This window comes from Ranitomeya variabilis, chromosome 1 (assembly GCF_051348905.1).
Source record: "Ranitomeya variabilis isolate aRanVar5 chromosome 1, aRanVar5.hap1, whole genome shotgun sequence".
In the NCBI taxonomy this organism is placed as follows: Eukaryota; Metazoa; Chordata; class Amphibia; order Anura; family Dendrobatidae; genus Ranitomeya; species Ranitomeya variabilis.
Genome location: NC_135232.1, coordinates 586,024,141 through 586,036,376, shown reverse-complemented (window position 1 = coordinate 586,036,376; position 12,236 = coordinate 586,024,141). Strand labels below are relative to the sequence as shown.

The 12,236-nt window shown below is 41.3% G+C and overlaps 1 protein-coding gene across 1 annotated transcript in view; it reads right to left on the bottom strand.

Annotated features, from left to right (window-relative positions):
* Positions 1-317: 317 nt before the first annotated feature.
* The window catches only part of CTSS (cathepsin S), a 40,060-nt gene continuing 28,141 nt past the window's right edge, over positions 318-12,236 (bottom strand). Inside the window, exons 2-8 of the mRNA XM_077257809.1 lie at positions 10,077-10,206; positions 9,629-9,751; positions 4,142-4,303; positions 3,517-3,741; positions 2,633-2,798; positions 2,305-2,407; positions 318-1,055 (exon numbers count right to left, since the gene is read on the bottom strand). Of these exons, the coding sequence (XP_077113924.1) occupies positions 956-1,055; positions 2,305-2,407; positions 2,633-2,798; positions 3,517-3,741; positions 4,142-4,303; positions 9,629-9,751; positions 10,077-10,205 (1,008 nt within the window). The 5' untranslated portion in view covers position 10,206 and the 3' untranslated portion in view covers positions 318-955. The remainder of the gene's footprint in view (positions 1,056-2,304; positions 2,408-2,632; positions 2,799-3,516; positions 3,742-4,141; positions 4,304-9,628; positions 9,752-10,076; positions 10,207-12,236) is intronic.

Sequence of the window (12,236 nt, the reverse complement as noted above, 5' to 3'; positions counted from 1 at the left end):
CAGACACCTGCATTACACATACACAATATGATGACCCACACAGCTTCCAACAGAGTATGGGGACCACACACACAGAATGATGCCCCCACAAGGCATCATTTACCCCACAAGTATTGATAATGAAATAAAAACTGTAACTGAATATTAGGTATAAGGAGAGGATATGCTGCTGGAGTTAATGAGCTGATTAACCTCAATAATATATTCAGTTTGATCTTAGTTTTTCAAAATATCCCTTTGTGAGACCCCCAATCTACCCCAACACCAGACCCCACCTTTTACCGCTCAACCAGTGCCCCACAGAAATAAGCAATGGCTCAAGTCATATAAATTTTTATTAAAACATCACTCAGTTACATAATGACGTAAAGTTCAGAGATGAATGTAAAGGCTAGAACGTCTAATCATCATCATTACAGCAAAGTTCTGATTGGTAGAAAGAAATTAAATCTCGACCGCTTTGTGTGCGGTTCAATCCTCAGACATCACTGGTATAACGCCTCAGGGCTACGATATTTCTTATTACTGGTAGCACACTGCAGCCTCATTTATAAGAATTCACAATGCGACCAATCAGAGCTCAGCTTTTTGGTGAAATGAATGCTACGCTGCCATTGGTGGCAAATCAGCCCTTCTCTGTATTGGGAATCAACCTGGTCACACTTTTGAGGTAGAAGTAAAATGTAGATGTGGCTTATTCTAAGTTACATAAAAATGGTTATCCTAGGACAAGTGGGAATGACCAACAATTTAGGGGCGGGACTTGCAGTATGGAGATAGTAGTTATAAAAGATCAAATGCATCATGGCAAATTGCAAATATTCTAAAAGATCCAAATCTCTTTTTATAATTTCCACATAGGTTGGATCAAGAATGGAGAAGGAGTATGACACATTGTCTGACTACGAAGCTTCTGCACCTCCCCAGCTACATCTGATGGCTAATAAAGACTGGTTTACATGTGGGGGTAGGAAGGATATTCCGCAATGCCGCACATGTTCCCCCGGTTCCTTGCCATATACACGTAGCCTTTATCTCCGTAGCTTTCTCCCCAGCTGGAAAAGAAATAAAGTGGGAAACAGACATACAGGTTAGCCATTATATTCCAGCTCATTTGCCTTTGTCATTTCTGTACATGTTAATTTTCCCTCCGCGGACTGTAATGTGATCCCTCACAGCACGAGTCTCGTCCATTGTCTCCTCTTTCTAGGTAATGAAATATGTATGAGCCTATTCATTTCTATCGTTCTGAGCAGCAATACCAGACACCACCTGTGAACAGGGGTGTCGCTGTTCTTGTAAGAAAGCAGTCACGTTTTTTTTTAATCTTGTACAATCCCTCTAATTCTTGAAGCCTAAGGGTATGTGCACACATTGCAGATTTGGCTGCGGATTTGACACTGCGGATTCGCAGCAGTTTTCCATGCGTTGTACAGTACCAAGTAAACCCATGGAAAACCAAATCCGCAGTGCACATGGTGCAGAAAATACTGCGCGGAAACGCAGCGGTTTATTTTCCGCAGCTTGTCAATTCTTTGTGTGGATTCTGCAGCGTTTTACACCTATTCCATTAAAGGAATCTGCAGGTGTAAAAACGCAAGTGAAATCTGGACAAAATCCGCACAAAAGCCACAGAAAACCCACAGAGAATCCACAGGTAAAACGCAGATTGTGCAGAATCCGCCTGGAAAAAGCTGCAATGGAATCTGCAACGTGTGCACATACCCTAAGGCTGTGAGGCTATAAAATGGCCTCATTCAAACAAAGGTGTCAGAGTTAATTAGACCAACTAATCAGATTCCTTCTGTTTAGGCCGAGGTCAGACTTGTTAGTTCAATGCGAGAAACTCGTGCGAGTCTCTCTCATCAATACCCACCACTGCCGCCGGCACTCGGGACCAGGGTGTGCGGCTATATGTATTGCTATGTGGCCGCATGCTCTGGTCCCGAGTGCTGGCAGAAGTGTCGGGAATTGATGAGAGAGACTCGCATGAGTTTCTCGCATTGAACTCGCAGTTGTGACCTCGGCCTTATAATCAGAGTATAGGAGGCTATATCTAAGGAACGAACAGGTGCCGGAGCAAAATAAAAACAGCACCGGATTCAGGAGAACAGTGGAATTTACACCAGGCAAAATCATTGCAAATTTATGGCAAGTGACAGGACCTCTTTAAGACCCACAGATTGTTTTCCCTCCCTTTTGGTGAGGATTCTGTAATGGGGTCATGGTGCTGCCCCTATTTGAGGAGAGTTTCATTCTTCCTCAGCATAGTCTTAGTAAATACTTCTATAAGCCAGACCTCACCTGTTTTTTATAAGCCAATAGTCTTTGCCATTAAGGTTTCCATATCCCACAGCCAGAACTCCATGGTTGACATCTTGAGTGCAAGTCGGATCATCATAGACACCTACAGAAGAAATATTGCTTGGTATAGGTCTTTCCGCAGTAGTGAATTAGGATGGGGCAACATGGCGACTTTGGCCGAGCCACAGGTCATGCGGCTAATGATCGCTCAAAGCCGCTGATCTATGATAGCCTTAAAGAGATCAGTCATGCTGAAAGAGCGCCCCATAATCAGTGCCAGGCAGAAAATCATGCAAAATAATCCAGCTATTACTTAGCGGCCTCTTACCACTCTTATACAGATAGAAAGACGCATGCCTGGCATCGATTGCCACAGATACAGGACCAACATTGGCTACGGCTTGCTTCAGATTGTCTTCAGTTCCCGGATTCACCTCCGTGTACTTAACACATGAAGCCGCTTTGGTAGATGGGTTATAATTGCAATTTCCAGCCTAAAATGGATTTATAATCAATTAAATATCGCATCCGGGATAGTTATGGCTACCTTAAAGGCGACCTATCAACAGGTCAAAAGTGTTAATTTTTTTCCTCTGATTTTATTACCAATGTTCCCCTGAGTATTCTGTGTTTGCTTTTTTTTAAATCCGCCATACGGTTCCAGAGTTATGAGCCTTTTTATCTAGTGCTATTTTTTATGGCCTTTACTATGTAGGCGTGGCTCAATTATGCAGAACAGGCTAGAGACAACCCTCCAGAGAATCTGTCAACCACGCCCCTTTTATAATAGCCATAAAAGTAGAACAGAATAAAAAGGCTCCTATCTCTGGAACCATACTGCGGATTTAAAAAAGACAAAAAGCGTTATGCTCTGGAAATAGGTGGGAATAAAATGAAAACAAAAAACTGACCAGATTTAATTGGATCATAGGTCCACTTTTTGGCTTCACTTAGGAAACATTTCTAAAATATTTGGGAATTGTTCCTTATATCATGTGGTTATTGGAATTATGGCCTATGGGAATTTCGAGGACAGTGTTTCTTGTAGATTCCTCCAACGAGGTGGTTGCAAAGGGGGTATAGCCTGGAAAGGGGAGGCAAGGCTAGGGGAGAAAGACTTTTCGTGACGAAAAAAGCTTAGTAAGAAATGTACTCCAAACATGAACCATTTTCTGTTGTCTATTTTTCTGTTCCATATTGGCATCTACTCACCGTGGCATGATAAGGGTACGAGGCGTCGGAATCTATACCATTGTTATCTATGACGTATTGAAAGGCTCTGGTCATAAAACCCCCATTACATCCTTGATTTCCATACTTCGAGGAGCAATCCACGAGATTCTGAGGACTTAGTGAAACCAGTTTTCCAGTCTTCAATTTCAGCTGTCCCTCCAAAGCACCGACAGCACTGAATGCCCAGCAGGATCCGCAGGAACCCTGCAAAGGGGGCAAAAAAAGCACACACACATATAGATACATATACATACACAATTTTCCATGTTGATGACACCAGACAACGATATAATGTTTTACTTTAAAACTCTATATAGGCAAATCTGCAGTATAAAGCATGGGGGACAGATCATCAGGAGGTGAAAACAATAGAAAGTCAAAACCACACCCTTTCATATATAAATTGAAGGTCTCATTGGACACAAGGGCGCACGTCCAAAACCAGGGAGCCCATCCCGGCCAGTATCAAGACCACAAAGAACAAAAAGACAGCGCCACAATGGATGGTGAAAAAATAGGAGCTTACATTTATTCTGCCTCCTGCAGCGACGTTTCGGTCAACAGACCTTTATCAAGCAGGAGGTATCATGTCCCATAATCTTACCTGGTTTTTCACCTCTGTGACACATCCTTTAGCCCTCCAATCCACAGAGTCTGGCAATGCAGAGGTGCTGGTAATGTTCCACTTGCTGTTGAGATAGCTCTTCCTGTCGGCAGGTCGTGGCACTATTAAACCAGTCAGCTGGGCTTCTACCTCCTCACTGGTCTAAGGAAATAAAAGAAGGTCAACCTGGTGTCCATGATCCAACTTTCCTAAAATCTTTGGCTGGAGGATTCCTTTAAGATGGGGGAGCTCTGTATCGTGTTCACTGAATTGTATGGCGGTATTATTCAATCACGCTATGGCGTTATCGTTAAATGAATGTATGATGGGATTATTTTAAGACTGTATGATCATATTATTCAGTTATATTTATAACTAGATAGTAAGAAGATACAATAGGGAACTTCACGGTCAGCTGATAACCCTATTAAAATACCATCCAGAAATTACTTTAAGGCCGGGGACACACTTAACGTATAAAAAAACGGTCTGTTTTTCACGGCCGAGAATCGCACAAATGTTTCAAAAACAGTGATCCGTGTGCAGTGCGAGGATGCAATTTCCTCGCATCAAATGATCCGTGTGACATCCGTGTGACATCCGTATGGCATCCGTATGCCGAGATTTTCTCGCAAGCTTGCAAAACCGACATCTAATGGATTTATGTGCTCAAATGTTCGGGAAAACATATATACAGTATATATATATATATATATATATATATATATATACTAGCTGTACTACCCGGCTTCGCCCGGGTTAATGACTGCTGTTAGCAAAATAGAATGTGTTAACAAAAATTTATTCTGCACACAAAAACCACAAAACAAATAGATAGAAATGTAATTATTAAAAGGCAAAAACTAAGCAAATAGAAGCATTTCACAACATATATTAGCTTTGTTATACTGAGAATGTCTTTGTTGCCTATATTAACCAATCAGAGCTCAGGTTAATTAACTGTAGCAAAATAGAAGCTGAGCTGTGATTGGTTGCTATTGGCAGCCTGATAAATCCCCAGCCAACAGGAAGCCCTCCCCCCTGGCAGTATATATTAGCTCACACATACACATAATAGACAGGTCATGTGACTGACAGCTGCCGTATTTCCTATATGGTACATTTGTTGCTCTTGTAGTTTGCTTATTAATCAGATTTTTATTTTTGAAGGACAATACCAGACTTGTGTGTGTTTTAGGGCGAGTTTTATGTGTCAAGTTGTGTGTGTTGAGTTGCGTGTGGCGACATGCATGTAGCGACTTTTGTGAGATGAGTTTTGTGTGGCGACATGCGTGTAGCAACATTTTGTGTGTTGAGTTGCATGTGACAGGTTAGTGTAGCAAGTTGTGTGCAGCAAGATTTGTGCATGGCGAGTTTTGCGCGTGGCGAGTTTTATGTGTGGTGCATTTTGAGTATGTGCAAGTTTTGTGTGAGGCAACTTTTGCATGTGGTGCAACTTTTGTACATGTGGCAATTTTTCTGTGTGTGCAAGTTTTGCATGAGGTGAGTTTTCCATGAGGTGAGTTTTGCACGTGTGGCGAGTTTTGCGTGAGCCTAGTTTTGCATATGGCGAGTTTTGCATGTAGCGAGTTTTGAGTGGTGACTTTTGTGTTTCGACTTTTATGTGGCGAGGTTGGTGTGTGTGTGTGGTGAAATGTGTGCTGAGGGTGGTATATGTGTTCAAGCACGTGGTAGTGTGTGGCGCATTTTGTGTTTGTGTTCATATCCCCGTGTGTGGTGAGTATCCCATGTCGGGGCCCCACCTTAGCAACTGTACGGTATATACTCTTTGTCGCCATCGCTCTCATTCTTTAAGTCCTCATTGTTCACATCTGGCAGCTGTCAATTTTCCTCCAACACTTTTCCCTTCACTTTTTCCCCATTATGTAGATAGGAGCAAAATTGTTTGGTGAATTGGAACGCGCGGGGTTAAAATTTCACCTCACAACATAGCCTATGACGCTCTCGGGGTCCAGACGTGTGACTGTGCAAAATTTTGTGGCTGTAGCTGCGACGGTTCAGATGCCAATCCCGGACATACACACATACATACATACACACATTCAGCTTTATATATTAGATATACCTGTATGTAATCTCCTGTATATAGTATATACCTGTGTGTCATCTCACCTATATATAGTATATATCTGTGTGTCATCTCCTGTATATAGTATATACCTGTATGTCATCTCCTCCTATACATAGCATATACCTGTGTCATCTCCTCCTGTATATACTATATACCTGTAGGTAATCTGCTCCTGTATATAGTATATACCTGTGTGTCATCTCCTCCTGTATATAGTATATACCTGTATGTCATCTCCTCCTGTATGTAGTATGTACCTGTATGTCATCTCCTCCTCTATATAGTATATACCTGTGTGTCATCTCTCCTGTATATAGTATATATCTGTGTGTCATCTCCTCCTGTATATAGTATATACCTGTGTGTCATCTCCCCTGTAAATAGTATATACCTGTGTGTCATCTCCTGTATATAGTATATAGCTGTATGCCATCTCCTCCTGTATTAGCCCTCGTTCACACGTTATTTGGTCAGTATTTTTACCTCAGTATTTGTAAGCTAAAATGGCAGCCTGATAAATCCCCAGCCAACAGTAAGCCCACCCCCTGGCAGTATATATTAGCTCACACATACACATAATAGACTGGTCATGTGACTGACAGCTGCCGGATTCCTATATGGTACATTTGTTGCTCTTGTAGTTTGTCTGCTTATTAATCAGATTTTTATTTTTGAAGGATACCAGACTTGTGTGTGTTTTAGGGCGAGTTTCGTGTGTCAAGTTGTGTGTGTTGAGTTGCGTGTGGCGACATGCATGTAGGGACTTTTGTGAGATGAGTTTTGTGTGGCGACATGCGTGTAGCAACTTTTTGTGTGTCGAGTTGCATGTGACAGGTTAGTGTAGCAAGTTGTGTGCAGCAAGTTTTGCGCATGGCGAGTTTTGCGCGTGGCGAGTTTTATGTGTGGTGCCTTTTGAGTATGTGCAAGTTTTGTGTGAGGCAACTTTTGCATGTGTTGCAACTTTTGTGCATGTGGCAATTTTTCTGCGTGTGGCAATTTTTCTGCGTGTGCAAGTTTTGCGTGTGGCGAGTTTTGCACGTGTGGCGAGTTTTGCATGTGGAGAGTTTTGCGCGTGGCGAGTTTTGAGCGGCGACTTTTGTGTTTCTACTTTTATGTGGCGAGGTTGGTGTATGTGTGGTGAAATGTGCACTGAGGGTGGTATATGTGTTCGAGCACGTGGTAGTGTGTGGCGCATTTTGTGTGTGTGTTCATATCCCCGTGGTGGTGTGATTATCCCATGTTGGGGCCCCACCTTAGCAACTGTACAGTATATACTCTTTGGTGCCATCGCTGTCATTCTTTAAGTCCCCCTTGTTCACATCTGGCAGCTGTTAATTTGCCTCCAACACTTTTCCTTTCATTTTTTCCCCATTATGTAGATAGGGGCAAAATTGTTTGGTGACTTGGAAAGCGCGGGGTTAAAATTTCACCTCACAATATAGCTTTGACGCTCTCAGGGTCCAGACGTGTGACTGTGCAAAATTTTGTGCCTGTAGCTGCGACGCCTCCAACACTTTTCCTTTCACTTTTTCCCCATTATGTAGATAGGGGCAAAATTGTTTGGTGAATTGGAAAGCGCGGGGTTAAAATTTCACCTCACAACATAGCCTATGACGCTCTCGGGGTCCAGACGTGTGACTGTGCAAAATTTTGTGGCTGTAGCTGCTACGGTTCAGATGCCAATCCCGGACATACATACATACATACATACATACACACACACACACATTCAGCTTTATATATTAGATAAGTCAATGTGTGATGGTATTTATTCGCTCTAAGGTCCTACTGTTCCCTCACTGGTGTATTTGTTAGCACAATGTATGGTAGTATTCCACTATTTGGTAACTGTGGTGGCATTATTTAGTCACTGCCTGGTGCTATTAAGTCATTCTTCGGTGGCATTTTGTATGGTGATATTATTGGTCAATATATGGTGGAATTATTTAGTTACTGGCTGGTCATATTATTTGGTTATTATAGTCATTGTGAGATTTGATTACTGGATGGTGGTGGTATTTTCTTTCTGTATCGTGGTATTTACTTGTGCTATGGTGATATTAGTCGTATATTGCAGTATTAGTCACTCTATGGATGTATTATTCAGTCATTGTATAATATGACATGATTAGTATATGGGAGCATTATTAATTCGTGGTGGCATTATGTGGTTCCTATATGATAGTAGTAATCAGTCATGATGAGTATTTTGGTCACTGTACGGTGGTATTTAGTAGCTATATGGTGGTATTTGTTTGTCATTGTATGACAGTATTATTTTGCTGCTGCATAATGGTATTATATAGTGGGCTCTATTGTGGTAATATTTATTCACTATATGGTGGTATTATTTGGTCAGTATATGGTGGTATTATTTGGTCACTATATGGTGGTATTATTCGGTCACTGTATGGTGGTATTATTCGGTCACTATATGGTGGTATTATTTGGTCACTATATAGTGGTATTATTCCGTCACTATATGGTGGTATTATTCCGTCAATATATGGTGGTATTATTTGGTCACTGTATGGTGGTGTTATTTGGACACTATATTGTGGTATTATTCAGTCACTATATGGTGGTATTATTCGGTCACTATATGGTGGTATTATTCTGTCACTATATGGTGGTATTATTCTGTCACTATATGGTGGTATTATTCGGTCACTATATGGTGGTATTATTCTGTCACTATATTTTGGTATTATTCTGTCACTATATAGTGGTATTATTCCGTCACTATATGGTGATATTATTCCATCACTATACGGTGGTATTATTCCGTCACTATAGGGTGGTATTATTCCATCACTATATGGTGGTATTATTCGGTCACTATGTGGTGGTATTTGGTCATTATATGGTGGTATTATTTACTCACTATATGGTGGCATTAGTCACTGTATGGTACTTTTTCAGTGTTCGCATATGGCAGTTTTAATAATTTGTCTCTATATGGTGGTAATAATCAGTCATTGTGGTAGTATTTGGTCACTGCATGGCATTATCAGCCTTGTACTTTTGATGATTCCATTGTTCATTAACACAAGTATTAACCTGGGTTACATTTTACAATGATTAATCCTATTTAAACTGTAAAGCGCTGCGGAATATGTTGGCGCTATATAAATAAAGATTATTATTATTATTATTATTATTATTATGATAGAGCAGCAAAGGAAAAGAAAAAAACAAAAACTCATGACAAAAAAGTGTCGCCATGAGAATTTTGAGCTTCTGGTCACTCAGCTGTAATCGTTCTCCACTTCTTAGTAGCAGCAGTGCGAAGCTCAAATAAGGATTGTGCTTGTTTCTGCCTTAGTCCGTCCTGGTTAGGCGGTAATATAAAGAACACAGAGTGACTGCTAGCCACATAAACATCATATACCTACCATATCTGCTAGATGGTTCATGCCCACAGTATATGAGTGAACTCCCAGCTCATGTTCCAGGTTATGTAGTGTCACAAACTTTAAATTCTTCTCCCATATCATTCGCCTTTTGATGTCTTCTAGCTGTAGAAAAATATATACTTTTTGGTAATTCTCAGGAGAACACACTGAAACAAAGAACTGTTGAGCTGTGGGATTAAGCCGGACGGACACAAGGAGTATTTTTGCTTATTAAATGCCTACATTTAACCATAGTCTCCTATATTCATGAAGGGTATAAATAATTGAACACTCCAGAACTCTTTGGAGATCAACTCTATGTAAATGTTTAAGGATGTAGAATGGGAGGTCAGAAAAGCTCCAGATTGTGAAATGTTGAGGGGGCAAATACTTTTCTCCATATAGTGTATGTGATAACAGGTATATTATATGTCAATGCTGTACTTACCCCTTGATTATATTCTTTGTTATATGTAAATTTCCATAGTTTCCAGTGGTTATCCAGCGCTGGGTCAATGGAGGCATTCACAGATGCAGCCACAAAGGCAGCCAACAAGACACACGTTAGGGACTTCATCCTGTCATGAGGAAATTACATTTGTACAGTATGAAGAGTGTCCGATAAGACAACATCTAACAATCATGTAAGAATCTCCATCCTTAGAAATGTGAGTGAGACTGAGCTGCAATACCAGACCCTGCCTGTAGCCAAGAGTGGTGCTGTTTCTGGGATCTTTTTTCTTCATTCTCCCTCTACTGACAGCTGCAGACAAATTTTTGGCATTTATGCAAAATATTGACCAGAAGGGGGTTTTAACTACTAAGCAACGGCTAATTATCGCAGAGAAGCACAACGTTTTAGGGAAGGTTATGTATTGTGATAATATATCTGTATAAATCTTAAGCAATGCTGAATGTACAAACAGATTATGCATTTACTTCCCTCATGTTGCTCAACTTGATTGACAAAAGCAGAAGTTTTTGCATTCGAAGACGATAAGTCAAGCTAACACTAATAAAATCTGCTCCAGTTTCCCCCTCCGACTGGGATTTTATGTACGCCTGACACTTTTTTTGAGACATTTTAGTGAAACATGGAAATTTTTGCTCTAGCAAGAAGTAATGAACAAGAATAAAGATTATTTTTTTATTTTGTACAAAATTGACAAACCACATGCGCCAAATTTGAAGCACATCCCCCCCAAAAAGTCAACGAACACCACAAAGCAAAAAAAAAGTTACTTAAAAATAAACAAAAACGTTGAATGGAGCTCAATTTCTATAGTTTTCCATCACAGAAGGAATGCAATCAATACGTGGAATTTTCTACAGTTTTATTAACCCCTTAATGACCCCTTTGACTCTTTTAAAGCAGTCATTTAAATGTACTTCCAGCAGAACTGAAATCTACATGACTCAGTTGTTGACTTACACCCAGGGCATGGATGCAGCCTGTGATAGGCTTGTAACCCTATACAGAGATCATACCCTGGGGAAAAGGAAAAAGCTAGCTGTGCTCTTCTGCATCTATCTACCTCTCCTTGTAATTATATGAGAGAGAGGGACTTGCTGAGAGTTGTCCTCAATTTGCAATCTTTTTCTAACCCTATCCAGGGTTAAGGCTAAGGCCAAGGTTGGAGCTAGGATTGGAGCTAGAGCTGGGGTTAGAACTAGAGTTAGGGCTATGGTTAGAGCTAGAGTAAGGGCTTAGGTTGTTGCCAGGGTTAGAACTGGAGCTAGGGTTAGAGCTAGAGTTAGGGCTAGGGTTAGAGCTAGAGTAAGGGCTTAGGTTGTTGCCAGGGTTAGAACTGGAGCTAGGGTTAGAGCTCAAATTGGAGCTCAGGTTGGAGCTAGGGTTAGAACTGAAGTTTTGGTTAGAACTAGAGTTAGGGCTAGGGTTACAGCTAGAGTAAAGGCTTCGGTTGTTGCCAGGGTTAGAACTGGAGCTAGGGTTAGAGCTAGAGTTAGGGCTAGGGTTAGAGCTAGAGTAAGGGCTTAGGTTGTTGCCAGGGTTAGAACTGGAGCTAGGGTTAGAGCTCAAATTGGAGCTCAGGTTGGAGCTAGGGTTAGAACTGAAGTTTAGGTTAGAACTAGAGTTAGGGCTAGGGTTACAGCTAGAGTAAAGGCTTAGGTTGTTGCCAGGGTTAGAACTGGAGCTAGGGTTAGAGCTAGAGTTGGAGATCAGGTTGGATCTATGGTTGCAACTGGAGTTAGGGTAATAGCTACAGTTAGGGCTAGGGTTGGAGCTCGAATTGGAGCTCAGGTTAGAGCTAGGGTTAGAACTAGAGTTAAGGCTAAAGTTAGAGCTAGACTATGGGCTTAGGTTGTAGCTAGGATTAGAACTGGAGCTAGGGTTAGAGCTAGAGTTGAAGCTCAGGTTGGAACTGAAGTTAGGGTAATAGTTATAGTTATGGCTAGAGTTAGAGATCAGGTTTGAGCTAGGGTTAGAGCTAGAGTTAGGGCTAGGGTTAGAGCTAGAGTAAGGGTTCAGGTTAGAACTAGGGTTAGAACTGGAGCTAGGGTTAGAGCTAGAGGTGGGGCTAGGGTTAGAGCTAGAGTAAGGGCTTAGGTTGTTGCCAGGGTTAGAACTGGAGCTAGGGTTAGAGCT